The following is a 24,346-nucleotide window of genomic DNA, read 5'->3' as shown; positions in this document are numbered from 1 at the left end:
TATACAACTGTACTCTGAAGTGTTTAGGACCTGTATTTATGTACTGTACATGTAATTTTTATAAAAATTAACTGCATTTTTCCCAGGTATTTCCCAGATATACAACTATCTTAATTAAGGATGCCTCCAGTCACAGTTTGTTAACAAGGGGAATACCTTTACTCTCACCTGGCTGAACTGTCACTTGTTTCTTTCCATTACAGGAACAGAAGTAGTGCAGGAATGGATAGAGGTGGGACTCGCATTAAGATATAATATAAGGTTTGTTTGTGTAGAGAAAACAGTTTCCTTAAAGAAAACTTACAGTTCATTTGAGCTAAGAATGCAAAATTTCATCTTGGTGTAAAGGCCTGGTATCACCTGGCATGACTAGCACTATACCAAAAAAGTGGGAACATTTAAGGTTGAAAAGCCTCTACCACATCAACTGGTCTGAGTCTGGTGGGATGGTACATTATATCACAGAAATGCTAGCTTCCTGGTTATGTCCATGAGTGAGGGATGGCAGATTCCTGAAACCTCGCATGCAGCCTCCCAAAACCAATGAAAGACACTGAAAAGGCCATTTACCGGCTTCCCAAGCCTGATTCTTACTGAGGTAAGATTTAGGGAATCCTGTTACATATGAAGGTATGGGGGAACCAGGTTGCAGACAGCAGTTGTCATCATTAAAAAGAGGACAAAAAAATGCATTGTCAGACCACAGACTTTAGATAGTTACTTGGGAGTTCCCAGTGCATGTGTTGAATGAACCTGTCAGTTTCCATTAAATCTAGCTTCGTTAATAAGGTAAATATGTTTCCTGTAGTCTATGCTAGGTATACCTTTGAGTATTTTAAATGTTTAACAAACTTCTATCGACACATTTTGAAAATTGGTCTTGTCTCTGATATCCAAGTACAAGTCAGATTGATTGTAGTAAGGTAGGTTACTCTTGCCTGTACAGCTTCCAAATCTTCAAATGTTCTTCCTCTGGGATACCAACCAAAGTTCAACAACATACTCATGTTGGGACTTTTGGCTGATATAACAAGTGCATTGTACTATATATACAATTAACTTTTCATCATAGTAAATTGCTTGTAGGTGTATCCTAGTACAAAACAAGTATCTCTTAGGAGATCCCGTTCCCCAAAGCTGTTAAATAAATGGCCATATTCCCAAATTACCTGTAAAGTGTCGCAGAATATGGGGCAAAAATAACTGGCAGCACGACGGAAGGCAGGAGTACTCAAAAGTGAACCTTCTGTGCAGAAGACAGGAGCTGGAAATGTTCAACTATACAGGGTGTGGGAGGACAGTGTTAATACTATTCCTCCTTGGGCATACTTGAATGTCTAAGGCTAGATTCTCACAAAAATGAGACAAATGATACAGAAATCTGCCTGTTGCTTGAACCTGAAAGACACTATTTGTAAGGAACTTGCATTCTTGGCATGAAAGGGAATAGTCAGGGATGAAGCAAAAGTGGGTGTCTTCAAAGGAAACAAACTGTAGGGAATGACAGCTGGGAAAATCCTTGGGCATCCAGCTTAACCAAGCAGCCCAAGCATGCTAGTTGGAAGAGCAGAAACAGTAACTCAATTCTATGCCTTGGAAGAACTTTGTACCTTCACTCTAGCACACAACCCTAAAGTCCTATTGTAAAGACATTTAATTGTTAACAGTATAACAACCTCTATCTGATAAGGCACACCCAATATTTCATTTGAGCACTGCCCATCTTAAATAGAGATATAGGTTTCCACAAAGAAATACCAAGATTACTTTAGTATTCCTAACATACTGATCAACCACCAAACAAATATAAATATAAACACATTACATTGTATTAAGCTCTCCAGTGGTCAAGAACTGTAATTGCTGAGAAAACACGGAAGTCTTGGAAAAAAATATCAGTCAGGCAAATATTAACTATACCGTTCCAAGCCTCAATGACCAAAACAGCTTGAGCCTTATGATATTCATAAATAAGTAAGCTTCTGTCAAAGCTTAGATCCATGATCACAGCAGCAATGGAGATTACTCTCCTCTAGTTTTGTCAAATTAAGTTAGGATTGGTAAATCGAGACTGTGGGTGGAAGCCCCACACCTCTGCTACCTGCCATTATTTAACTACTTTGTTATTAACCTTCAACAAGTGAATCAGCTTGCACCAAAGCAATGGTTTGTAGCCTTGTACTGTATTCAAGTTAGGTTTGTGAACTTGAACAATGGAACTTTCCTAAAAGTTCCATGTTTGAAGGCAGGAAGAAACAACTTTAATATACACTAGCCATCTGTTTGGTATAACAACTTTACTAAGTAAAGTATTAAGGGTGTGTGACACACTCCAACCACCACCACCACAATTTCTTACCGGACAAACAAATTAACAAACCATGACAATGGCTTTATAGGGAAACTGTAAAACAAGGCTCAAGACATCTATAGTACTTTCACTATTATATTTTGCAAGTATCAAAATACAACTGTTTCCAAAGAATTTATAAAATCAAGATAGTTCTTAATTATCTTGTAAACACCTAATTTACTCAAAAAAAAAAAAATTAAAAGTATTGCATTGAAAGATCACAGAAAATATCTTTGATCATTTTTACATTCAAAGATATGTGACAAAACTTCCAGGTTAGTTGTAGGTGGCAATAAGCTGGTCAGCCTTGTTGATGTATGCCTCCATAGCTGCTTCCTTTGTCATTCCCTTCTTGCCATTCCAAGCATCCCACTTTGCTTTTCCTTTGAAATCCATCATGCCAGGTCGCTCTGAAACAAAAAGGTGAAAATAAAATGTGCTCAGTATTGTAATGGGAAAACATTATTGCACTTCTGCTCTGTACAATTAGTATGCAGTAACTTGCTAAACAAAGACCAGCCTACCTACATCAAACTAGCAGGAATGCACGAGTTTTTCCTGCCACAAAGTATAGCACAATACTAACTAATTGCTAGTACATCTAAATACTTAAAGACTAGTCAAGTGCCATCCCAGTTATAGATACTAATAAACCCATAAAAAAAAAACCACTCAAGATAACAAGGGGAAGGGACGTACAGTAATAATTTTGCACTTAGCACAAAATCAAAACACTGAACTTCATTTTCATATACTTATAATGCTATGTGTGTGTATCATTAGAGTAACATCCCAAATATTGCAAAGAAACTACTTTTATACTGATTGCAAGGGAGCCAAAACAAAAATATCTATCAAAATGTTTTCAACATAAAAAACAAAAATCAAGCTGTGACAAGTTGCACCATCTACTTCTAGGCCAAATTAGTCTTTTTCCACACAATTGAATACCTCACCAAACATACCTGCTTCATGTGATGTAACTTGTTTCAATATGCCCACTTTAGCCAAAAATGATAAACTACTTCAAAGCAATGATCTAACCAATCCACACAACCTTGAACTTTCATCTTCAAAACGTCTAAATAGTGTATTCACTTTCTTGACCAAAATGTTATCAGATAAGAAATAATCTCATGCTAATGCCTCCACAGTCCTTGGCCTACACATGTGACTCAACCTAATTATTCATGAAAAGAGCCAGTGGACGCTACATGCTGTGAAGTTTTAAAAGGACCATGTAAAAATCCATATCTTGCTGAATATATAGAATGCTTGGAAAACTAGGCTTAAGGAACTGATAAAGTGCTGTCTTCAGATTAGATTAGATTTGGACTAATCAGAAAAATCAGCTAGCCATTACTGACAATTAGTGAAAACATAAAACCTGCTATAAAATAACTCTCAAAATCTAGCACATTCAAATAATTTACTGGCCACTTGAAAAAGAAAAGGTCAATACTACAACAATTTTTCTTGGTATAATCTCGCATGTGAATACCTACTGGGATCATCACATACACATCGTGTAAGTTTACTACAACAACTTTATATACAGTGTTACCGCTCAAAACATGATGGCTTTACCACCTCTAATCAACCATACATTTGTCCCCGTAGCCCCACAAAAGAGTAACGGATCAGTCAAACTAGTAGCATGAATTACAGCAACCTCGCCAAAGTTACCTTTTAACGATCATTAACAGTCAGTGACTTACCAACTGGTACTGGTAGATATTCTTATACAAGATGAAGGCTGTTTACCTCAGAGGAACAAATCAACTTGATAAATCATTAAAAACATTCTTTACTTCTAGGACTGCTATCTTATTCATATTAGGTTTAGAGGTTTAGAAACCTGAAGAGGACACTTGCCACTTTTATAAACTAAAAATATTCCACCAAAATTAGCACTATATGTTCCAATAAATCTGTACAAAATATTTGCATATACAATAATCCTGTTTGAAATATAACTTCTAAAAAATTTCCTATATAGTCAAATATAACAAAAAATTATGACTAAAGTAAAGGCAAAGATAGTATCCAAAACAATAATGCAGAATTGCATCAGTAAAGATACAATATATCTCCACTAATACTTGAGACTAATATCTACTCATGTAGCAGTCTGACAGATAACATTAAAAATTATCTGACTGCACTATCCAACAGATATTACAAGGCCCTAGATACCAATTCAAGAGTGCTAAGACCAGTTACAAAAATAGCAAGAGTATAAGAAGAGATGGTAACACAGTACTCCACTAATTCTCTTGCAATATGATTTTTAAATTTATGGCTATATTTGACGTCACATCGGTTACTGCTACCATCATCACTTATTTAGGCGATACTAATTTTCAGAGTTTCTGTTAAGATTTTAAAAATGCCACTGGTATTTTAAACATCAGGCAATCCATCAGGGTCTTACAGGTATACAGTAAATGCCACGTATTAGCGGGGGATGTGTACCACCCCCGCCCCCCGCGAAAAGCTAAAATCCGCTAAATACTTAAAACCCTTCTAAAAACACTTAGAACTGCCTATTTTGGTAGTTAAATCACAAAAAAATCCTCTAAAAATGCTTATAACCGAGTATTTTAATAGTTTTATCACAAAGAGTGCATTTAGTCATGAAAATACAGTAATCAAGTGAATATTTCTCAGTGAAAAATACTGCGAATGGGCGAATTCTCTATGAGTAATGTGCATATACATTCCACAGAAAAATCCGCGAGTGAGTGAGTCTGCGAATTGTGAGACTGCGAATACGGGGGGTTTACTGTACATGTCATTTTTATCATATTCTTCCCCGTAATCAATTTCTATCACTTCCCAGGCTGGGGAATTCAAGCAGCAAATGCCTCAAGTCAACTGGACCTAAAAAACTTAACGCAACTACTGGTAATCACCAGCCATCAAACACTAATCCTATAAATTGGTATACTGTACCTTACTCGTCACAGTGCTGTTTCCCCAACTTTTGGCCAAGTGTCCAATCTTTACAGGAGTTATAATAATTGTTACCTCAATTTTGATGAAAAACTTTCCAATGCCTATTAATATACAATACAAAATGACCACCTGATGTCCGAGTAAAAATTATTCCTCTCAAGGAAGTATCTGTTGGTGGTAATTCAGCTGCCACTTCCTTTGCTAACTTAGCAATCTACCTAATCACCTGAAAACATACTCAAAAGCTGAAACTTAACAATACTGGATTACAGGGATGCATCCTAAACTTACCTAAGGTGCTATGCTCTTCTTGGCAAGTGAATCCAATTTAACCTTTGGCAAAATGTTTTGGTTGTGTTATTTATAAAGAAACATCATACCCTAACTTCCTTCAACGAAGTTAGCACAAGTGTCACATAGTACCGGGCCAGGCCAGACTCCTCAACTTCTTACTAAAACATTTGACAGTGGTACTTACAGGGATATATTCTAAGCCCCTTATGAGTGTGCCATAATGAATACATGGATAAATACTAATGAATACCTATAAATGTATTGCCTCCTTTGTTCATACCAGTTAACAGACAATAACTCGTCATCTACCAACAGTCTGCTTTTACCAACTCTTCAAGAATGTCCTTGTGCCTTTCACCAACAAACAGATTTGAACTTCCTTATCTGCACTGCACTAACAAAGCTAATAGATGCCATTATATATCCATACTGTTTTATTATTAGATATCCAAACAAACCAACCCTCTGAACTAACAGCACCAAAACATATTGTCTATTAACTGAATTCAATTTCCTCCTGGTGGAAGTTCTCAAACCAGTTTCCTGACACAGTATTTAGATTATTTCTTTAACAACATTTGAATATTTCAGGAGACATTACCCAACATACAGTAGCTTGCCTGACCAATAGGCTAAACCACATAAAAGTGAAAACAAAAGTAGTAAATCTAGACAAATAGGTCTACAAGAAAAAAATAAAAAATAAAAACACTTAACTAACAATCTGTCTAACAGTAATGGGGAACCACAGGAATTCAAGTGGGGAAATACAAATACTGACTAAATAGAGAGATGCATCTTAATTTCAAATTAGGACAAATACTTCCTTAGCCGGTGAGGCTTTACCCTGGACCCTGCTACCTAATGGAACCTAGGGCACCATAAATTATAGCCTGTTCTGGAAGTTTCCAAAAAGTGGTTCTTTATTATTAAGAGGGTGTAATTGGTAACCAAACCATTTTCATATACTAAACTGTAAATATAAAATTATATAAAAAAACTATCAGAATATCACTACTACACACTTAGGATCACTAATTTTCAATATGTATTGATTATTTCCAAACCTAACCACATCCAAAAGTTGCACTGTTTCCCTGTCAAAGTCATCATAACCACATCCAAACATTCAAAAAAACCTGACACCCCAAGTGGTTGACAGTCTTCAGAGCCTCGAACACATTTTCTCAAGTTATAAGTGGGACATTTTACTGCTTTAAAAATTAACCTAAGCCTTTGACTAAATAAAACTAGATGGTTTAATTTTCCTCTAAAATCTGCCAGACTCAAAAGTCTTTCAATTAACCACGGCAAACACTTAACCAGCAAAGAACTGTCTGCTGTTTGAGCTTAAAAAAAACCATCACTCTGTTTTTCATCCATGGCACTGATGTCTGACAACATATGAAATGTCAACTGATGGAAGACAAAAACCAAATCCAATCTGCTAATGACCTGATGATTTCATACTTTTAACTACATTCCTGAGTGTAACAATGGGATAACACCTCAAAACTCAGCAGGCAGCAAAGTGTCAAAAACAACCAGTGTACAAGAAATGTTATCAACTTACAGGGTACAGAAGAGCCAGGGCCAGCACAAAGCTGGGCTTAATCTAGATACACAAGATGGATTTTTGGGATTATCGTATTTTAGAAACTTCTCCATTCTATCAAATTTAGAGCCACTACAATACTGTTCAGCCAAAAAATACTCTTCAAACTTGATATCTGTGCAAAGCTGTTACGTAGAACTGCCTCGAGAGCAACAAATGATTCATGCTTACCCGTGTTACAATCTCCTACAGTTCCCTGCTTGAAGAGAGCATAAATTTCTAGCAGCTCATCATCATTGGGTTTCTTGGAGAGGTTCTTGACCTTCTCAGCAGCCTCATTGAATCTCTGTGCAAGAATAAGAAAAAATTAAGTTAGTATTCAAATTTAATCTTGACACAAAACCACTACTATTCTATCTTATGTAATTTAGACAAGAGTACTAAATTCCCAGTGAAATCAAGCAATATAATGCAAATTACAGATATTCTATGAACCTTATGCATAAGGGTGAGCCCACCAACTCACCTTGTATCCCAAGGAAAAATACACATTTCTTTAAATTTTGATTTGTTCCCATGGGGGGAAACAACCAATCATCTTTTACACAGTGGCTCACACCTTAGGTGGGAGGCTGTCTCTGACAAATGACTGGAGTTGAATCTCACACAGAATTGTCACAATCCTGGCTGCAATTATAAGCAAGGACTGCAATGCCTGTAACCACCTACTTGTTTTCACACTAGGATGACAGTGACAGGGGCCCAGTCATGAGTGAGTGTGTAGAGAACCTTGCTCAAGAAAAGTTCAGGGACCATGTAATTCTCCCAATTAAAGAATTCAAGTCAGAAATTAGCTTGTTCTCTTGACACTAACTCATGGGTTCAGATAGTACTATCACTGTTTCCCTCTCCCAGCCTTGTTACACGGAGGAGCACTGGGAGATGCATCTCAAAGGGACATCTCTAGGATTGGGTGTTGCGAGAGTAGCTACCTGCATTTAAATACCAAGAGATATCATGGCCTACATGCTCCTCCAAGGAGGTAGGTACAAAAGGGTCCAGTCACAACATTCAGATCCCCATACACTCAGCAAAAGTACTTGGGCAAGATACTTGTCTGGTTGAAAGGAATGGGTGCCTACATAACTTGTTGAGCAGCCATTGAAGGTTCCAAGGTGAAAGTATCCAGGTACATGTGTGCAACATCTCTAAGGAATGATAAGATAATAGTAGGGACAGTCCCATGCCCGTCTTCATGGGCACTGCCACAAGTGAGGTGGACAATGTCCTTCCTGGAGGAATCAAACTTGTCTGATTACCTCGCAAAGCCAGAAAGAAAGTGTTCCAGGACACCACCACCTTACACTTGCCTGCACTAATGAAAAGGAGCCAACACAACGGATGAAGACCAGAATTCCCAACCTATCGAGGTCACCACCAACAAAGTATCATGAGGGAGGAGACTGAAAACTCAATTTCTTATCAGAAACTGACAGGCTCTGAGTTTGGGCCTTGTTGTTGAGCTTCAATGACCAAACAAACTGCCATCAACGGTTACCATATGAATAGGTTAAAAGTAAATGCATGTTATGTAAACAAAAATAGGGGGATGGGTCTACAATTTAAAATTGGACCAACTCACTAGAAAATGTGACAACTACCTTCCAGCTTAACATTACAATATGGCCAATTATGCTGAGGGTGTTGTATCATCATAACAGCCCTTATCATGTTGACCAAGCAATATTCTCAAACATGCCTTCTATGGACATCAAGCTCCAATTCAACTTCACTAATCAAAAGAAACAGAGTGAATTATACTGACAGTGGAACAAGTTGCACAATCTCTACCTGCACTACTCCTGGTCTGCAATACGACTGATTAAGCTCACTATTTTCACATGGCATTTAGCTTGTCGACTGTTACTTACAACACACACAAGAGAATGCTTATTAGGCTCCTGCCAAAAGATGTGCAACACAATTCAAACCTCGTTCTATAGAGGGGACCCAATCCAATCCCAGCATAACAAAACCACCTCTTTGGGTCTTTGGGATTTTAAATAACTAGCAATCAACTGTGAAGTGACATTTGAAGACAGCCAGCTTTTTGCTCACTTACAGTACTGCACGTGAAGCTCATCATGACCACAAAGAGTCAACAGTACCTCATTAAATTCTGATGTTGAAAGTGACTGGGTTCTCTGCAAACATTTCCTAGCCATTTCAATAGATAAGCAAAGTGATAACAAACATCCGTTAAGAAAGTAAGAAAAAAAAAAAAACTTTCAATACACCAACTTTGTAAATGCAGCCATAAATTCTGTTTACAATACAACTATGAAAGTGCTCCCATTTGGAATACACAAGATTGGTTAAACAAATTTCCTGGGGTAACGCAGCGCTTGTTGAAAGCAAGCTCAAGTAGTCCAGTTTGATAAGCTAACTTTACTTTCTCTTTTACCACTGAACAGATTCCTCATTGCCTCCTTTGGACAGGAGTTTACTCACCCTGCCCCCTCTAAGTGCAATAATGTCTAATGAACCAGTGTCCCACAATTTCATGGTCAATCCTTTACATCCAAAAGATGGTGCGTCAGCATGAACGTAATACTGAACATGGCTTTCCTTGTATTCTGATCTGATTTACATGGATTTTTCTGGAAATTAGGTTGACCACTTACAAACCACCATCTCAAACAACCATGAAAATAAACCACTGTAGTAAACCAGGGTTTTTTTTTTTTTTGGGGGGGGGATAATAATATTACGTACAGGGATACACCCACACCTGAAAGCTACCTGATCAGGAAGGAAGGAAGGGCACTCTATAGGCTACCTTTACCCTCGGACCAAGGCTACAAATCAGTAGCAGTTGGCTTACATGGATACATTCCGTAGTTCCACAGAAAAGCCCCACGGAACATGTCTTGAGTACCAGCCCCCTCGAGGAAGAATGCAAAAACATACCAAATGGTAATATTCTCAAACTACCTCACCTGTACCACATTATATACGTCCTCGTCTAAACTGTCCGGTCAAGGAATTATATTATTCAATCATATCTCCTTGTCGAGCTTCTCTGCAGAATAACCACAGGCCTACATCTTACCATGCATTCCACAGAATTGAACTTAATATGGAATTTAGGTCAAAGGCCAAGCACTGGGACCTACGAGGTCATTCAGCGCTAAAACGGAAATTGACAGTAAAAGATCTGAAAGGTGAATCAGGAGGAAAACCTCGTGGCTGCACTATGAATCAACTGTTAGGAGGGGGTGGGGGGGTGGAAAGTCAGATGGTAGATATAAAAAACGAATGGAGGTACAGTAAAAGGAACGAAAGGGGTTGCAGCTAGGGGCCGAAGGGATACTGCAAAGAGCCTTTAGTAATGCCTACAGTGTACTGCATGAGGTGCACTGATGGCACCACATGCATTCCACAGCCAAAGCATAGGCTAGTCGTCATGGCTAGGCAAAAGGTTACTTGATTATGCCTTGACAAAAACTTAAATGGGTTATTCATACCGGGGACCCTAGGGTATAATCAACACGTACACACGCACTGAGAGAGAGAGAGAGAGAGAGAGAGAGAGAGAGAGAGAGAGAGAGAGAGAGAGAGAAGAGGACTCAAGGTTGGCCAGTTGTTCTGCTTGATAGCCTCGGGGCAAACGCAAAGGTTACGGTTTCCTTGGGTATTTTTCGGGCATTTTAGGCCTCGACTGGGTTACAGCTTTGCCTTAGGCTAGCCTACGGCTATGTCAGCAGGGCTCTCGTTCGTCAAGTGGTTCGCAATGGTCTAAAAATCAGAAATTTAGAAATGAATTAGCTGTAAAATTAATAATTAGTTACAATATGAGACCTGTTTCCAAATGCCGTTTGACTTATAAGGCCGAACACATTAGGGGCTTCCCCAGTGCACCGGTATAACGGCTCGAGCCTTGGTTACATCTACGGTTATAACAATGAATATTTAACCTAGGAACTTATTTAACGGTTAATAAACCACTATATACCGAAAGCATTTAAATTGACCTTCCATGCTACTGGCGATTTTTTCGACAGACCGGCATCCTGGTCGCCAGGAGGAACAAAATGCCCCTCCCCTTCAGGCGAACGCAACCATGCCCCCGAAAATTATTGATCCAAGAGGAACTTCACGGCAAAATCGAACATAAATTATATTAATATGATAAAAACACTTCAAAACTCTTAATTCTAAATGAACACACCTCTTCTAAAGACATGATTCCCAACAGCCGAAGGCGTCGACGAAGTACGGAACGGGAGTGAATCAACCTTTAACGGATAGACGACAGTGTCTACTGAGGAGAGAGACGCCGGGTGATCTGACTAAAGCCAGTCCGGTGGGTGACAACCATGACGTCACGGTCGCTACCCACCACACAAAGGACAACATAAAATGGTTTCTCAGCGACGGCCGGGAATTCTTTTAATGTTTCTCTTATGTGCCGTGATGACTGGCACTTGCCGGAAGCTTTGATTCATTGCCCTTTTCAAGCTGGTTTGATCCAGAGAATGTGTAGAGAATGAACCGTTACGAAGGTAATTAATGCAAGTATCTTAATATTTTAATATTTAGTGATTTGACATAACCTGTTGTTCAGTATAGCAACTTGGCTATACTTGATTTGGTTATAAGATTATCATTTGTATTATATAACGTTCTTAGGTAATCTTGGATTCGAATATGTTCTACGGGGGTTCTTTCAGAATACTGAGGTGTCTAGTATGCTCATAAGTGGAAAATTTCCAAAAGCAGCATTGTGCTGAAGAAAGATAAGCTACATAATTTATTTTTATACATAAAATTTATGCTAATGATATTAGCTTGTTTGGAGTAGATAATGGCATGTCCTTAATATATAAGACTTTACATTTTCATTTTAATGAACATTATATATGATAAAAACATCCTCATGTTTTATTTTATAATATACTGTACCTAAAACACACACACATATGTATGTATGTATGTATGTATATATATATATATATATATATATATATATATATATATATATATATATATATATATATATATATATATATATATATATATATGTGTGTGTGTTTGTGTATGTATGTTAACTGAATCAACGTGAAAATATGGAACGTGATGAATATATAAATAAAGATAAAATCCACGAAGGAAACGGAAACACTGGAGTGCTGCACTCCAGTGTTTCCATTTCCTAAATGGATTTTATCTTTATATATATATATATATATATATATATATATATATATATATATATATATATATATATATATATCGAAAAACTTCTGTTTCCCTCAACGGACAGGTAATGGAATAAGAGGTACAGGTCAGTGGTATTTACACAGCCAAAGGAATGTTCCAGAAATCGGCACGTCTGTTTCAAGCTTTATATAACCCTGTTTAACGCTGGTTGTAGGAAGATTTTATCAGTCAGCTCGGAATTCCAGGCCCCTTTTTGAGAGGTTCATTATATTTCTTTGTATGATAGTGTGTGTGTGTGTGTGTGTGTATGTGGGTGGGTGGGTGGGTGTGTGTATGGTGCACGTGTGAGAGGGCGTGTCTGGTCAATCTGTGACCAGCTACTGTTATGGTGGGAATAAACTATTCAGACTGAACAAAACTGGGTTAGGGAATCTCCCTCGTCAGTTTTCCAAGCCATTATTTACCGTCATGATGCATTTGCGTCTAGATTACCCTTCCAGAAGCCTCTAACCCACGCTGAAATGTTGAAACTCTCCTACAGTGGTTTGTGAACCCCTTTACCCCAAAATGAGAGATGGTACCCTTCTAGTGACACCATTGTCAAATCTCTGTCGCTCCATGGGTTGTCAATCTTGTCGTGAATTAAAGGAGTAGCATTCATAATAATAATAATAATAATAATAATAATAATAACCACACTGCATGATAAGAAGGTCTGCAATTGACTGGAGCATATGTCTGTAACTGTAATTTACTCCAGAAGAAAAAGAATGCAAAATGTTAAATTTCCGGAAGATATATATCAAAGCAAAATATAGTTCTTCGTGTTCGTTTTGTTATTAATTAAAAATATTTCTTTCCTTCAAAGCGTCGAGAAGAGAGCCAGGAAATATTAAACTGAAATGACTCCTAATTTTCCTGTGTGTTCTGTGGCTTCAGACAAGAACCGTGAAAATGAATGCTCATAATGTTTTGTTTAGTGTTTCATTATCAGATGGACAACATTCGTAAAAGATTGATTTCCTAATTACTGTTTCTATAGACCTTTTTTTTATACCTGACAAGCACTCTTAGATGTCTAGATAACTATTCATGAAACACAAAACATTAAGTTCAGCGAAGATCAGGAAAAGGGAAGACGTTCCAACTGCGTCGCAAGACCTTTTGGATAGAGGTAGTACGAGTTGCTGCATATTTTACTAAGAAACAGTTCAGAAGTAGGCCAGTGCTGAAAACGTGTGGAAGCATTTCATATATCCGTTACAACGTTTTCAACTGAAAACTCAGATAAGAATACAGAAACTTTAGCACGCCTAAAAACTGACCAACAACAGGAAGTAGGTCTTAATTCTTGACATTTAATACTAGTGTCAAAAAGGATGCACTGTAGAGGAAGCATTAGATGAATTCATATTGTTTTTGCAATCTCTCTCTCTTTCTTGCCAGTTAAATCCAGTCTTCCCACATGTAAAGCCCAGAGTCATATTTTTCCACGTAATCAGATTGTTTCCATGGATACTTCGCCTAACAACACATAAAGCGTCGAAAGGAAGCTTTTCTTCTAGGCTAATGGTGTGAAGCATGTTGCTTTGTAAAGCTCTTTAAGCTGCACGTTCTTCAGCCTAGTGTGCAGAAAATCGTCTAAAACCTTTTACATAACCTTCGCCATTTCAAAGGCTCTGCAGTACCAGATTAGAGTTTACTCGAGCGTGGGGTAATCAATTTTTCCGTTTTCTCTCTCATGATTTATTTAGTTACCCCTCAGGAATGCGGTGGCCAAGCGTCATGACTCTGGACGTATTTAGTTGTTACTACGAATAGGTTATTGTTCCTGCTTCGGGTCTCAACGAGCTATTTTGGAACGAGGAATAAGTAAAATAATAATAATAATAATAAAATTAGGGGAATGGGGAAGGTTAGTCCTTGCATGACGTGTGCGTGGTGGAGTTGTTCTCTTCTTCCTTAATGTTCACCCTCCAATATCTTGGTTCTCGCCATATGGATTTTCTGAGAGCTTTCCGAAGCAAGCTTCGGCCGTCGCATTCTCGTTTTATTTCTTCGCTTATTTCTTGTTCTGCTCGGTTTCAGCCAAGGTTGTCCACTTTTTCTAGTACCTTTTTTTCCAGGTACATAAATACTGGGTTTCTTTTATTATATATGAGGACGAGAGGACTCAGGGGCGTCATTTAGGGCGGGGGGCAGAATCAAGATGCCCCCCCAGCCTCAACTTGCCCCCCTTCACCACAAGAAGTAACAACAGCTGGTTTTCTATTATTCCTACCAAAATTCAAATGGGCCATCACATTAAGTTATATCCTGTCTATTTCATGTGCTTCAAAAAGCACATAAAATAGCTCAAAAAAAAAAAAAAAACCAGGTGATTAGGCTCCCTTCGCTCGCCAAACTGCCTTCCCCCCGCCCCCATCAAAAATCTGAAATGACGCCCCTGAGAGGACCTAGGAAGAGAGAGAGAGAGAGAGAGAGAGAGAGAGAGAGAGAGAAAGAAAGAATGTTTACTCATCCCTTTAAAGCCGATTTGGCAGAAAATTCTTATGGTCACGTGCAAAGAGATTGATTTGCAAGTCACAGAATGCTCGCTTATTTATAATTTATCGTTATGTAAGAAACCATTTTAGAGTTCCTAGTTACTTCGCAAACTGAAAAATTTCCTCGGAATATCCGTGTAAATTATTCATGAAAAGGTTCATTCTTTGGCGGAAATGTCTGTGATTATAATATTTTCTTGTTTTGTTCCGTCCGTGAATCTTACTTTGCAATCGAAGTCGACTTAATAAACAAACTTTTATATTTACTTTCGTCTTACATAAAACCATTTTCCTGAGGTAAGATCGTTAAGAATTTATCCTCTGTGTTTCACAGAACCAAAGAAAATTTACTGAATATCATCGGAAAAGACATTTCATTCCCGGGCAATGATTTAACTTGTTCAGCAGTCAATATAGGCCTAATACTGCAACACTTCAGGCTAGCAGCAACGCTAAAAATAGTTGATGGCATTCTATTACTCACTGATTTTGCTTCCAGGAATTAGCCTCGATATGGGCTAGTGTAATTCTTTTTGAAATATTCCACTTCACGTATGCTGGGTTTATGAATTCAAATGAACATTGGAAATAGACATTTGATGTCAACTTTCATAGTTGTTTGGGCAATACTTGTGAAACCCGAAAAGTACTCGAGTAGACAATATCCTATTTTGTTATATTTACATAAATTTATGTATGTATATATATATATATATATATATATATATATATATATATATATATATATATATATATATATATTATAATTTCCCACTGCATGTTAAGATTTGTGGGTTGGTTGACTTTTGATAAAGCGTATAACAGAAAGTAGCACTCTTTCCCATTCCAGTGTATTTAAATTGAATTACAAAATTCATGATATGCTGAATTACACCGTCTTCCATAAATTATGTACTTATCTACATCAAAAAAAATATCTTAAGAGTATAAAACTTATAGAAATAAACGAGGAACTTTTTAGTAGACTTTATTTTTCTTTGTTTGCTTTTTTTACTGAAGAAGCAAACCTTGAAAATGTTATGGATGGATGATCTTGAGGGATATTAGGAGTAATGCCAGTCATTCTGAGATGACACAATTTTTAAATTCAGTTTTAAATGTGATCAACCCCCAAGCCTTTCTAAAAAAAAACGTAGTTGATACTACCATCAATAGCAGTAGTAGTTGTAGCTGAAGTTGCAGTTAACTGCGTCAAAGTAAAAGGAAAACCATGGATCATTTATGAGTGATAAGCACTGCATTCAGAAACTTCCGAGGGGATGTTGGAACCAAAGTACACAAGAGTAATCTCTAGACCGTGTTTGGGACCAAGGTCTAAAATTCTTTAGCCCTCGGTTGGGAATATCGTGGAAATCTTACAATTGGCACAAGTAAGGCGACGGATCAGTGCAGTCATAGTCAGCAAGATAGTAGTCCATTCCCCTGTTCATATAACCACAGGATTCAAGAGGCCCGTTAGGTTCTGAATAGTCCCATTCTTTAGTTGACACAGGGCGCGAAGTTAACGTCCAAGTTCTGTTCTTGACTCCCATCCAAACATCTGCGAAGAAGAAAAGGAATATTACCATTATAACACCAGATAGAAAACCTTATCAAGACTGATGGTGAGAAAGTCTGAATGGCGTGAACGAAAAAAAAAAATAACGTGAAGGCACTAGAAACCTTAGCTATAGAAGTAGCAAGCTACTAAATGAAAGAAATGAAAATCAATACTATCACGTAGATTACAGCTGATGTGGATGAACTTTCCGTAGGAACCAGAGCTGTGGGGGGAGAGCATAGAGGAACAAGGAACCTTATATTTAGAAGACTGAGAGTCTGCGGCATTATTTTCAGATTATTAGAAGCTGAATCAAAGTGGCAAGTGACCTGCGGGTATATCTTCTGGCCGTTGAACTTAGCTCTTATGGGACCAGTGCTAGTGCTGTCAAAATAACGACACGCTTGCTCGGGTTTGTGAGAATTCGCATAGATCACTTCAGTTCTGCACAACTATAAACAAAAAATACATTCACTGTTCAGTTCTAACTTTGATGTTAAATGTTGCCGACTCTCCAGAAAAAAAAAAAAATCAGAGAACGGAGACGCTTCATGGAGAGGAGGCTTAGGGGGAATCACTAAGGTACATGTAACTTGTTCATAGATTTCGATGGCAATTCTTTTTATTTTATAAAGCTAAAAAGAGTTCAGTTAAATACCTACAGCGCCTGATCGATATAAGATAATGGCGGGAAATAGACTCAGGGTGCATTTAGGCATATAAACTAGTTAAAAAAAGAAACTGAAACCTTCTATTAATGATTATTTTTCGGATGTTGATGTGGGTCCCCAGATATTTTTTTCTGATCGTATGTACTTTTTAGTTACCCCTCCTCGCCCAGTTTTTTTTTTTTTACTGCAATATATTAATTACTTCTGTATGAAATATGTCCGAAAGTAATCAAATTGACTACATATTCTTTGTCCATTTTAATACTAATTCACGATTTTCAAAACAATAATTAGTTACTTTATTTATTTATTAAAAAGAGTTAATTTTTTTTATCAGTAGAATTTTTCCTTATACTGTTCTTTGCCCCCCCCCCAAAAAAACACTCATAAAGATGGAGATGGTGAGATTTGTACAGCGTGTTTTCAGATCGGAAAATTCCGATAATAAAGAATAATAATAATGACGATGAAGACGACGGCATGGAGTTGTTATGAGGTTAATGAGGGAACGGACGATTCGCTCCCCGTCAAGGCTGATTCACACTATAACATCACGTCACCCACACATCACGTCACGTCAAAGTATGTGAGAATTTCTTACGTTACCAAATGGACTTATTCACACCATCATATCACGTCACCATCAAGCACACGGCATCCTCCGTCACATCACGACACGTTTTCTTGGGAAAGAATATTTTGAACTGACGTGACGGTGCTTATGCAAGTTTCTTAACGCTAAATCTGTGGGACGGTGACGTGACGTGATGGTATAATGTGAATCAGCCTTTACCCCATCATCAGCTCAAGGCCATCATTCATCAGGAATAAAATGGAATGCAGGGAGAAGAATTTTGGGTGTTACATCTTGGACAGTTCGCTTACAAAGCGTTAGCGCTAAAGTATACTGTTGGTGTGGTAACTGCTCTGTGAAAGTGATTGATTTTAAGCCTAGAATGAAGTAACCTAACCCGGAGATCTGAGTGGAGACCGAGCTTTGGTGGGGAAGGTTGGAGGAGGAATGTGGTTATATTGGTTGGCAGTTCCTTGTGTTCAGCTCATCGTAATTTTTAATTAGGTGTCGTACGCAGTTCACAAATAGGCCTAACGGTCGCTCTAGAAGTATCTCTGGTCTTGGCGACTTTGTCGCACTACTTCACTTCATTATATACCAACATGATTAGCTATCTACAAAATCAGTCAGTGAATAGGTAAGTAAATATTGGCGAGAGGAGATTTTACTATACGCACTCTTTGCTGACAGTGGCGCTGTAGGCTTAAGTCTTAGATGGTTCCTGAAGAGATGGGCGGAGGTCTCACTATCTGAGGGCATAACAGTTTCCGCAAAGATAAAGGAAAGAGAGGGAGTTAGGACAGCAATATAACTTATAATCCTTAATGAGACGTATAGCCGTTAAAATGTAGTGGGCTAGTTTAGAAAGTTCATGGTGTAATCATCATACGAGGCATCAGTCTAACGTCATCAAATTTCCCCAGCCATCGATTTTTTTTTAAAGAAATGCCACAATATGAAGTGACAGCACATTTTAACAGCCATGCAGTCATTAGTATGAGACAGATCAGTTGCCCCGAGTCGTAACTGAGCTGTTATTCAATTCATAATAAAAAAAAAAACACCCTTTTCCGTTCCTTTGGCCCACGAAAACACTCACATCTAGGATAGTAGTTGGAGCGGGCGTGATAGACCAGGTCCAAAAATTGCTGTTCCGTCTCCGCATTGTACAGGTGTCCTCCCAGGCCCTCGCATCCAGCCTTAGCCTGGTACCAGGTAGACATGGTGTCCACGAGATAAATGCACCCGAGCTGGTTCACGATGGTGCACAGGCTCTGTATAGCAGCTGGTCACGAAGAAATGAGCAGGTTAATTTTGTCATGAATATTCACTGTGTTACAATGTTCAATTTTCTTGCGTGGTTTCGCATTGTTTAGGTACCACAGTTATTCAGAGAGAGAGAGAGAGAGAGAGAGAGAGAGAGGAAGTATTGAACTGAATATAGAATTTAGGCCAAGCAAGCGCTGGGACCTATGGTCATTCAGCACTGAAACGGAAATTGACAGTAGAAACTTGAAGGTGTAACAGGGGAAAACCTCTCAGTTGCACTATGATCAGTTATTAGGAGGGTGGAAAAGTACGATGGAAGAAAAAGAATATGAAGGGGTACAGTAAAGGAACGAAAGGGGTTTGCAGCTAGGGACTAGGAAGGACGCTGCAAAGAACTAATTATTACCTACAGAGAGAGAGAGAGAGAGAGAGAGAGAGAGAGAGAGAGAGAAGGCGAACGCCGAGAAAATCTGATATATCAGAATAAAACTTAAATCGTGGATGTTTATACGTAATACTCATGATACAGTACGCCTGTTTTGTGCCATACCTGTATTCTTGTATTCATATTCATACAGTATATTGATAAAAAGATTTTAAAGCGGGCATCATGGCATCCCAAACCCAAGGCCATCTAAATATATATATATATATATATATATATATATATATATATATATATATATATATATATATATATATATATATATATATTTACATATATTAAACATAAAATGTCTTGATAAAAAATCTTGGGTAAAAAAAAGCGGAACTGAGTTTCACTTCGAAATCAGTTACATAAAAAGAAAAAAAAAAAATTACTTTCATTCTATAATCGAAGTATAATCATGAGGCGGACCCTTACAGTTCTGTGATGCCTCACATTAGGTTTCGAAGTTTTCATTATATTTCTGTTGAGCAGAAATATAAAATATGAAATATATCGGTCATGATCATACAACGAAAGCCTAACTTCTTGATTTCGCAATATTTTTGGATTAATTTTCCACTGAAATCAAGTGAAAATCCGAAAAACATTACGAAACCGAGAAGTGAACTGTAGTTCGTGGGTCATACCTGTTGTAGTCGTAGGTGTTGTAGTGGATGTTGTCGTCACAGCCGTAGTTGTAGTTGATGTTGTAGGAGCTGTAGTGGATGTTGTCACCGCGGTCGTAGTTGATGTGTCTGGTACTGCTGTTGTAAATGTAGTAGTAGTAGTTGATTCTGTAGTTGTAGTTGTCGCTGGCAGCGTTGTTGTAGTTGCAGAACTAGTTAATGTTGTAGTTGAGGCAGGTGCTGAAGTGGATGCAGATGTTAAAGTGGTTGCTGTTGTTTCTGTAGCGGCTGTAGAGGATATCGGGCTGGTGACTGTAGAGGTCGAAAAGATGGTGGACGAAGAAGAAGAAGAAGAAGAAGAATTCCCGACGGGAATCCTGGTCATGCAGTGGACTGTCGTATCGGTGTCCGAATGGTCAGTAAATGGCAACACATCCATATCGTACAGAGAACACCTTTCATTCTCGTAGCACCACAGGTTGAAGTTGGCCATCTTGGTTGCCTTCATGGCACACGAAAGCTCATTGGCAACTGGAAGGTCGAGGATTGAGTTGAGAAGATAAGACGCGCCGACTCTCGCTGGGTACCAGACAACGGTGGCGACAGTTGGTCGAGATGAAATGGCCACCGCAAGGAACCAGAGAACAAGTTTTGGAGATAAAGTCCTTCCCGTTTCCGTCATGTTGCTGAAAGAAGAAAGTTCAATACAGTTTATTATTTTTTGGGGGAAAAAGGGACAAGATATTTGCCTTGGGTGAAATGACGCCAAAAAGAGCCTGAGAACACCTTTTGGAAATCTCACTGTGGAAAGAAACCATTATGAAATTCAGTAGCAAGTGCATAAAAATATGAAATAAAGACAAAAATAATATATAATAGAACAATTTATTTTGATCTGTAAGATTTCTTTTTTTATTACATCTCTCGTTAATATTTTGAAAACAGGAAAGACAAAAAAAAAAAAGATTCCTTGGCAGTAACTTGAATGCAGACAGCGGAATGCAATATTGTAAGACCTTCTTCTCGAGATGACTGCAAGTAACTGACACCTCAACACTAAAGAAGGGTAGACGTAGTCAATACAAGCACAAGACAACAATCATCGATGAATGATTACTAGTGCTATGTCTGAGCACAAGGTCCATCGAATACCTTTTTCATCCTGTCAGTTGGCTGACTTCGAAAAATCGTATAGATCTGAGAAATAAGGTCACGGGATGCATATGGATGTTTAGGGGATTAAATATTATATCAGCCGTTTATCAGTTGACGATTTCTTTCTTACAAATACTAGAGACTATATTAAAATGAGGTCTACGGGAAAAGAAAATCTGAAGCATGTGGCTCTTATTCCACCAAGTAACAAAATATTCAGTCATTTAGAATTGGAGCTGGAGCACGGTATAAGATCAGCCAGTCAATAAAGTATTAGTTTTGCTGAAGGTTAGCCGCATGCCCTGCTGATTTAATAATTTGCTGAGCCTTTCTAGATATCTGTTAAGGTTACCATTAACTGCAAAGTGTACTATATATGTATACCTCAGTTTTCAGGGCCAGCAATCGTCTTTAAAGAAAACCAAACGGGTCCAAGAATCCTATCCTGTTGAGCACCAGCTGTGATAGGTCTAGGCTCACAACATTGCCATCAGGTACTACTCTGCTGTCAGTCACTTATAGACAAACACCTTATCATGGAATATGCCTATTCAGTACCCCTTTAAGTGGAACAATCTCCTTCGCCATCAAGATGTATCAGAGCAGATAAAGATCAGGGCCACTGTAGCTTCTCCCAGGACAAATTTGGAATCTTCTTCTGCTTTCCTGGCGGGAAGTCCCTCGGCCTGTGACTATACAGGAAACTTTCAATAATCAGTGATTAATCTTCTTTCACAGGACAATGAAGCTGTACTTCAGCAAGGGAGGCTTACAGGGTTTCCACCTTGCCTAATGGAATGGAGCATAAAATTTTGGCCAAAGGCCAAGTGCTGGGTCTTACGCGGTCATTCAACGCTGAGAGGGAAATTGAGAGGAAAAAGGTTTTAAAGGCGTAACAAGAGGAAAACCTCGCAGTTGTACTATGAAACAACTGTTAGGAGAAGGTGGAAAGTAAAATGGAAGAAAGTGAATATGAACGTGAATATGACGCAGGTACAGAATGAAAAGGGTTGCAGCTAGGGACTTGAAGGGACGCTACAAAGAACCGTAAGTAATACCTACAGTGCACCACATGAGGTGCACTGACGGGACTAGTTGCTTTCTGGAGAAACCTTGCCTAAGGCTTACCAGCTGTAACCCCTTTCTGTCCGCAAACACCTAACTGTTTCCAGTAAATATACTGGTTATAAGGCAGCGAGCTCCTCGAGTTATTCTTATAAATTAGCTACTCGGCACCGTTGGATAATACTTAAGTTACCATTTGGGGAAGGAGCAGTGTTACGTGATTTTTTTCTCGTTTTGATAACCATTCAGGGAAAGAAACGCGATATGATGTATTTCACTTCAAGACAAGTATTTTGGATATCTGTCTGAAAACAACAGAGATACGGAAAACCAAGGTCTAGACCTAGCGGAAAACCTTACCTGTTCCAGGATCTCGGTAAATTTGTCTGCGAAGGGGAGCACTGATAAACAAAAGAATGAATACTGACACGCTGCGTGCATACACAAAACCGTGGATGCATACACAGTTGCAGACCTAACTGCATTTTTGGTTCTTAGAGGTGAAGACCGGGATACCGTTCGTCATGTTCATAGAAATATTCGCTTGAGTTTAATGTTTCCTCACAATTGCTGGTCGGATTGGGCGAGTGCCATTGGTAATGTCCCGGTCCATCATCTTTGATGTATATGATCTTCCTTTGCTTCAGGAGTAATAATTATATACAACACTGAGTTTCGAAAAGGAAGATGTATGTGGTCTCAATACATCCTTGTGGTTTCTTATCCTGACCTAGTGGTACACCACGGAATGTCTTTGTCGAGTTAAAATGGAAGATATTACTACATCAATCGTCCGCTGAAGCTACGGAACACGTAAATCCATTAGAATGTCTTTCGAGTAGGAAGTAGTGATAGATTATTTGGGTTTCCTTCCAATATGAAAGATGATGATTTAGAGAGGGCCTCTCCTGTCGTAAATAAATTCCATTCGCTCATTGTCACAACTGATCGTTTGGGAAGTGAAAAATATCCCGTCATTATGAGGTTCTGAAATCGCCAAAGGACATCAGATGAGTGATATAGCTTGAAAGGTACGTGATTAATCTCTCTCTCTCTCTCTCTCTCTCTCTCTCTCTCTCTCTCTCTCTCTCTCTCTCTCTCTCGCCTATGCAATTTTCCCATTGAAGTTTCAAGAACTGATCGCCAGTGCTTCAGTGCATTTTTTCTTTTCATTGCAATAAATTGTTGACGACATAATATCAAAGGAACTTGACAGGGCAAAAGGCATAACACAATAGTCTAAAACCAATATAATTTAATTGTTTTGTTTACTTTACTGAGCATCAGATATCAAACTGAATTTTTTGTGTCGTCTCGCTTCTCAGTGAAGTTAATATCATCGTGACATTCCTCGATTTTTTTTTGTTTTTTTTTTGCAAATGAAGCACAATTACTTGTAGTAATTTTTTTCTTCCATTACACGTAAAAATTCCGCATGAAATAAAACCAAGGTCTCATCCACACCAGTGGAATTAGAGCTGCATTTCTATACTTTTGTTATAGATGTAAAAATACGTCTATTCTTCCCACAACCTTCGCATACCTACTTCAAATAAATTCCACACGAAGTAAAACCAAGGTCTCATCCACACCAGTGGAATTACAGCTGCATTCTATACTTTTTTCTCCTTTGTAATAATACGTCTCTTGGTCTTTCTACAGCCTACGCATACCTACTTCAAAAGCAGATCGTCTCAAGTAGGTCCACTTGTCTTCATTCACTTTAATTCTTTAACTACCGTTCGCCACGTCACAGAGGCTCTAGCGTGGCTGTTTCTCTCTCTCTATTGTCTCTCTCACAGTTGGATTCTTCAGTGCTTGTCGTCTTATCCCATTTACTCATCTGTTTCACGATTACCAGTTTAATAGAATTCTTGAACATTATAAGGATGCGTGGATGGAGAATCAGGACATATTTTCGTTAAAAATGACTATTTCTCCCACTACCTGTGCTGGTATCAGAGAAAGAAAGCCTGAGCTATTTCACTTGCTTTCGCCACCTTTAGTTTTTTTGTAAAAGAAGATTGAAAGTTTCATGGGCCACGGCTCATACATCATTATACGCT

The 24,346-nt window shown here is 38.3% G+C and overlaps 2 protein-coding genes across 3 annotated transcripts; both read right to left on the bottom strand.

Moving 5' to 3' along the window:
• Window positions 1–2,418: 2,418 nt before the first annotated feature.
• Window positions 2,419–11,549, bottom strand: LOC136836722 (acyl-CoA-binding protein-like). Its single transcript, XM_067101242.1, has 3 exons — window positions 11,392–11,549; window positions 7,392–7,506; window positions 2,419–2,763 (listed from the first exon to the last, which is right to left on the bottom strand). Exons 1-3 carry the CDS (start codon window positions 11,404–11,406, stop codon window positions 2,630–2,632), a joined length of 264 nt encoding a protein of 87 aa, XP_066957343.1. The 5' UTR covers window positions 11,407–11,549; the 3' UTR covers window positions 2,419–2,629.
• Window positions 11,550–15,904: 4,355 nt separating this feature from the next.
• On the bottom strand, window positions 15,905–21,145 carry LOC136836501 (uncharacterized). 2 transcript variants are annotated; one of them, XM_067100848.1, is made up of 3 exons: window positions 20,082–21,098; window positions 18,835–19,020; window positions 15,905–16,490 (listed from the first exon to the last, which is right to left on the bottom strand). In XM_067100848.1, exons 1-3 carry the CDS (start codon window positions 20,740–20,742, stop codon window positions 16,306–16,308), a joined length of 1,032 nt encoding a protein of 343 aa, XP_066956949.1. In that variant the 5' UTR covers window positions 20,743–21,098; the 3' UTR covers window positions 15,905–16,305. The 2 variants fall into 2 exon arrangements, with proteins under 2 accessions (XP_066956949.1, XP_066956950.1); XM_067100849.1 differs by lacking the exon at window positions 18,835–19,020 and having other exon boundaries at window positions 20,082–21,145.
• Window positions 21,146–24,346: the final 3,201 nt, after the last annotated feature.

This window comes from Macrobrachium rosenbergii, chromosome 56 (genome assembly GCF_040412425.1).
Source record: "Macrobrachium rosenbergii isolate ZJJX-2024 chromosome 56, ASM4041242v1, whole genome shotgun sequence".
Lineage (NCBI taxonomy): Eukaryota > Metazoa > Arthropoda > Malacostraca > Decapoda > Palaemonidae > Macrobrachium > Macrobrachium rosenbergii.
Note: the sequence above shows the minus strand (reverse complement) of the source record. Positions and strands in the feature narration are given on the sequence as shown.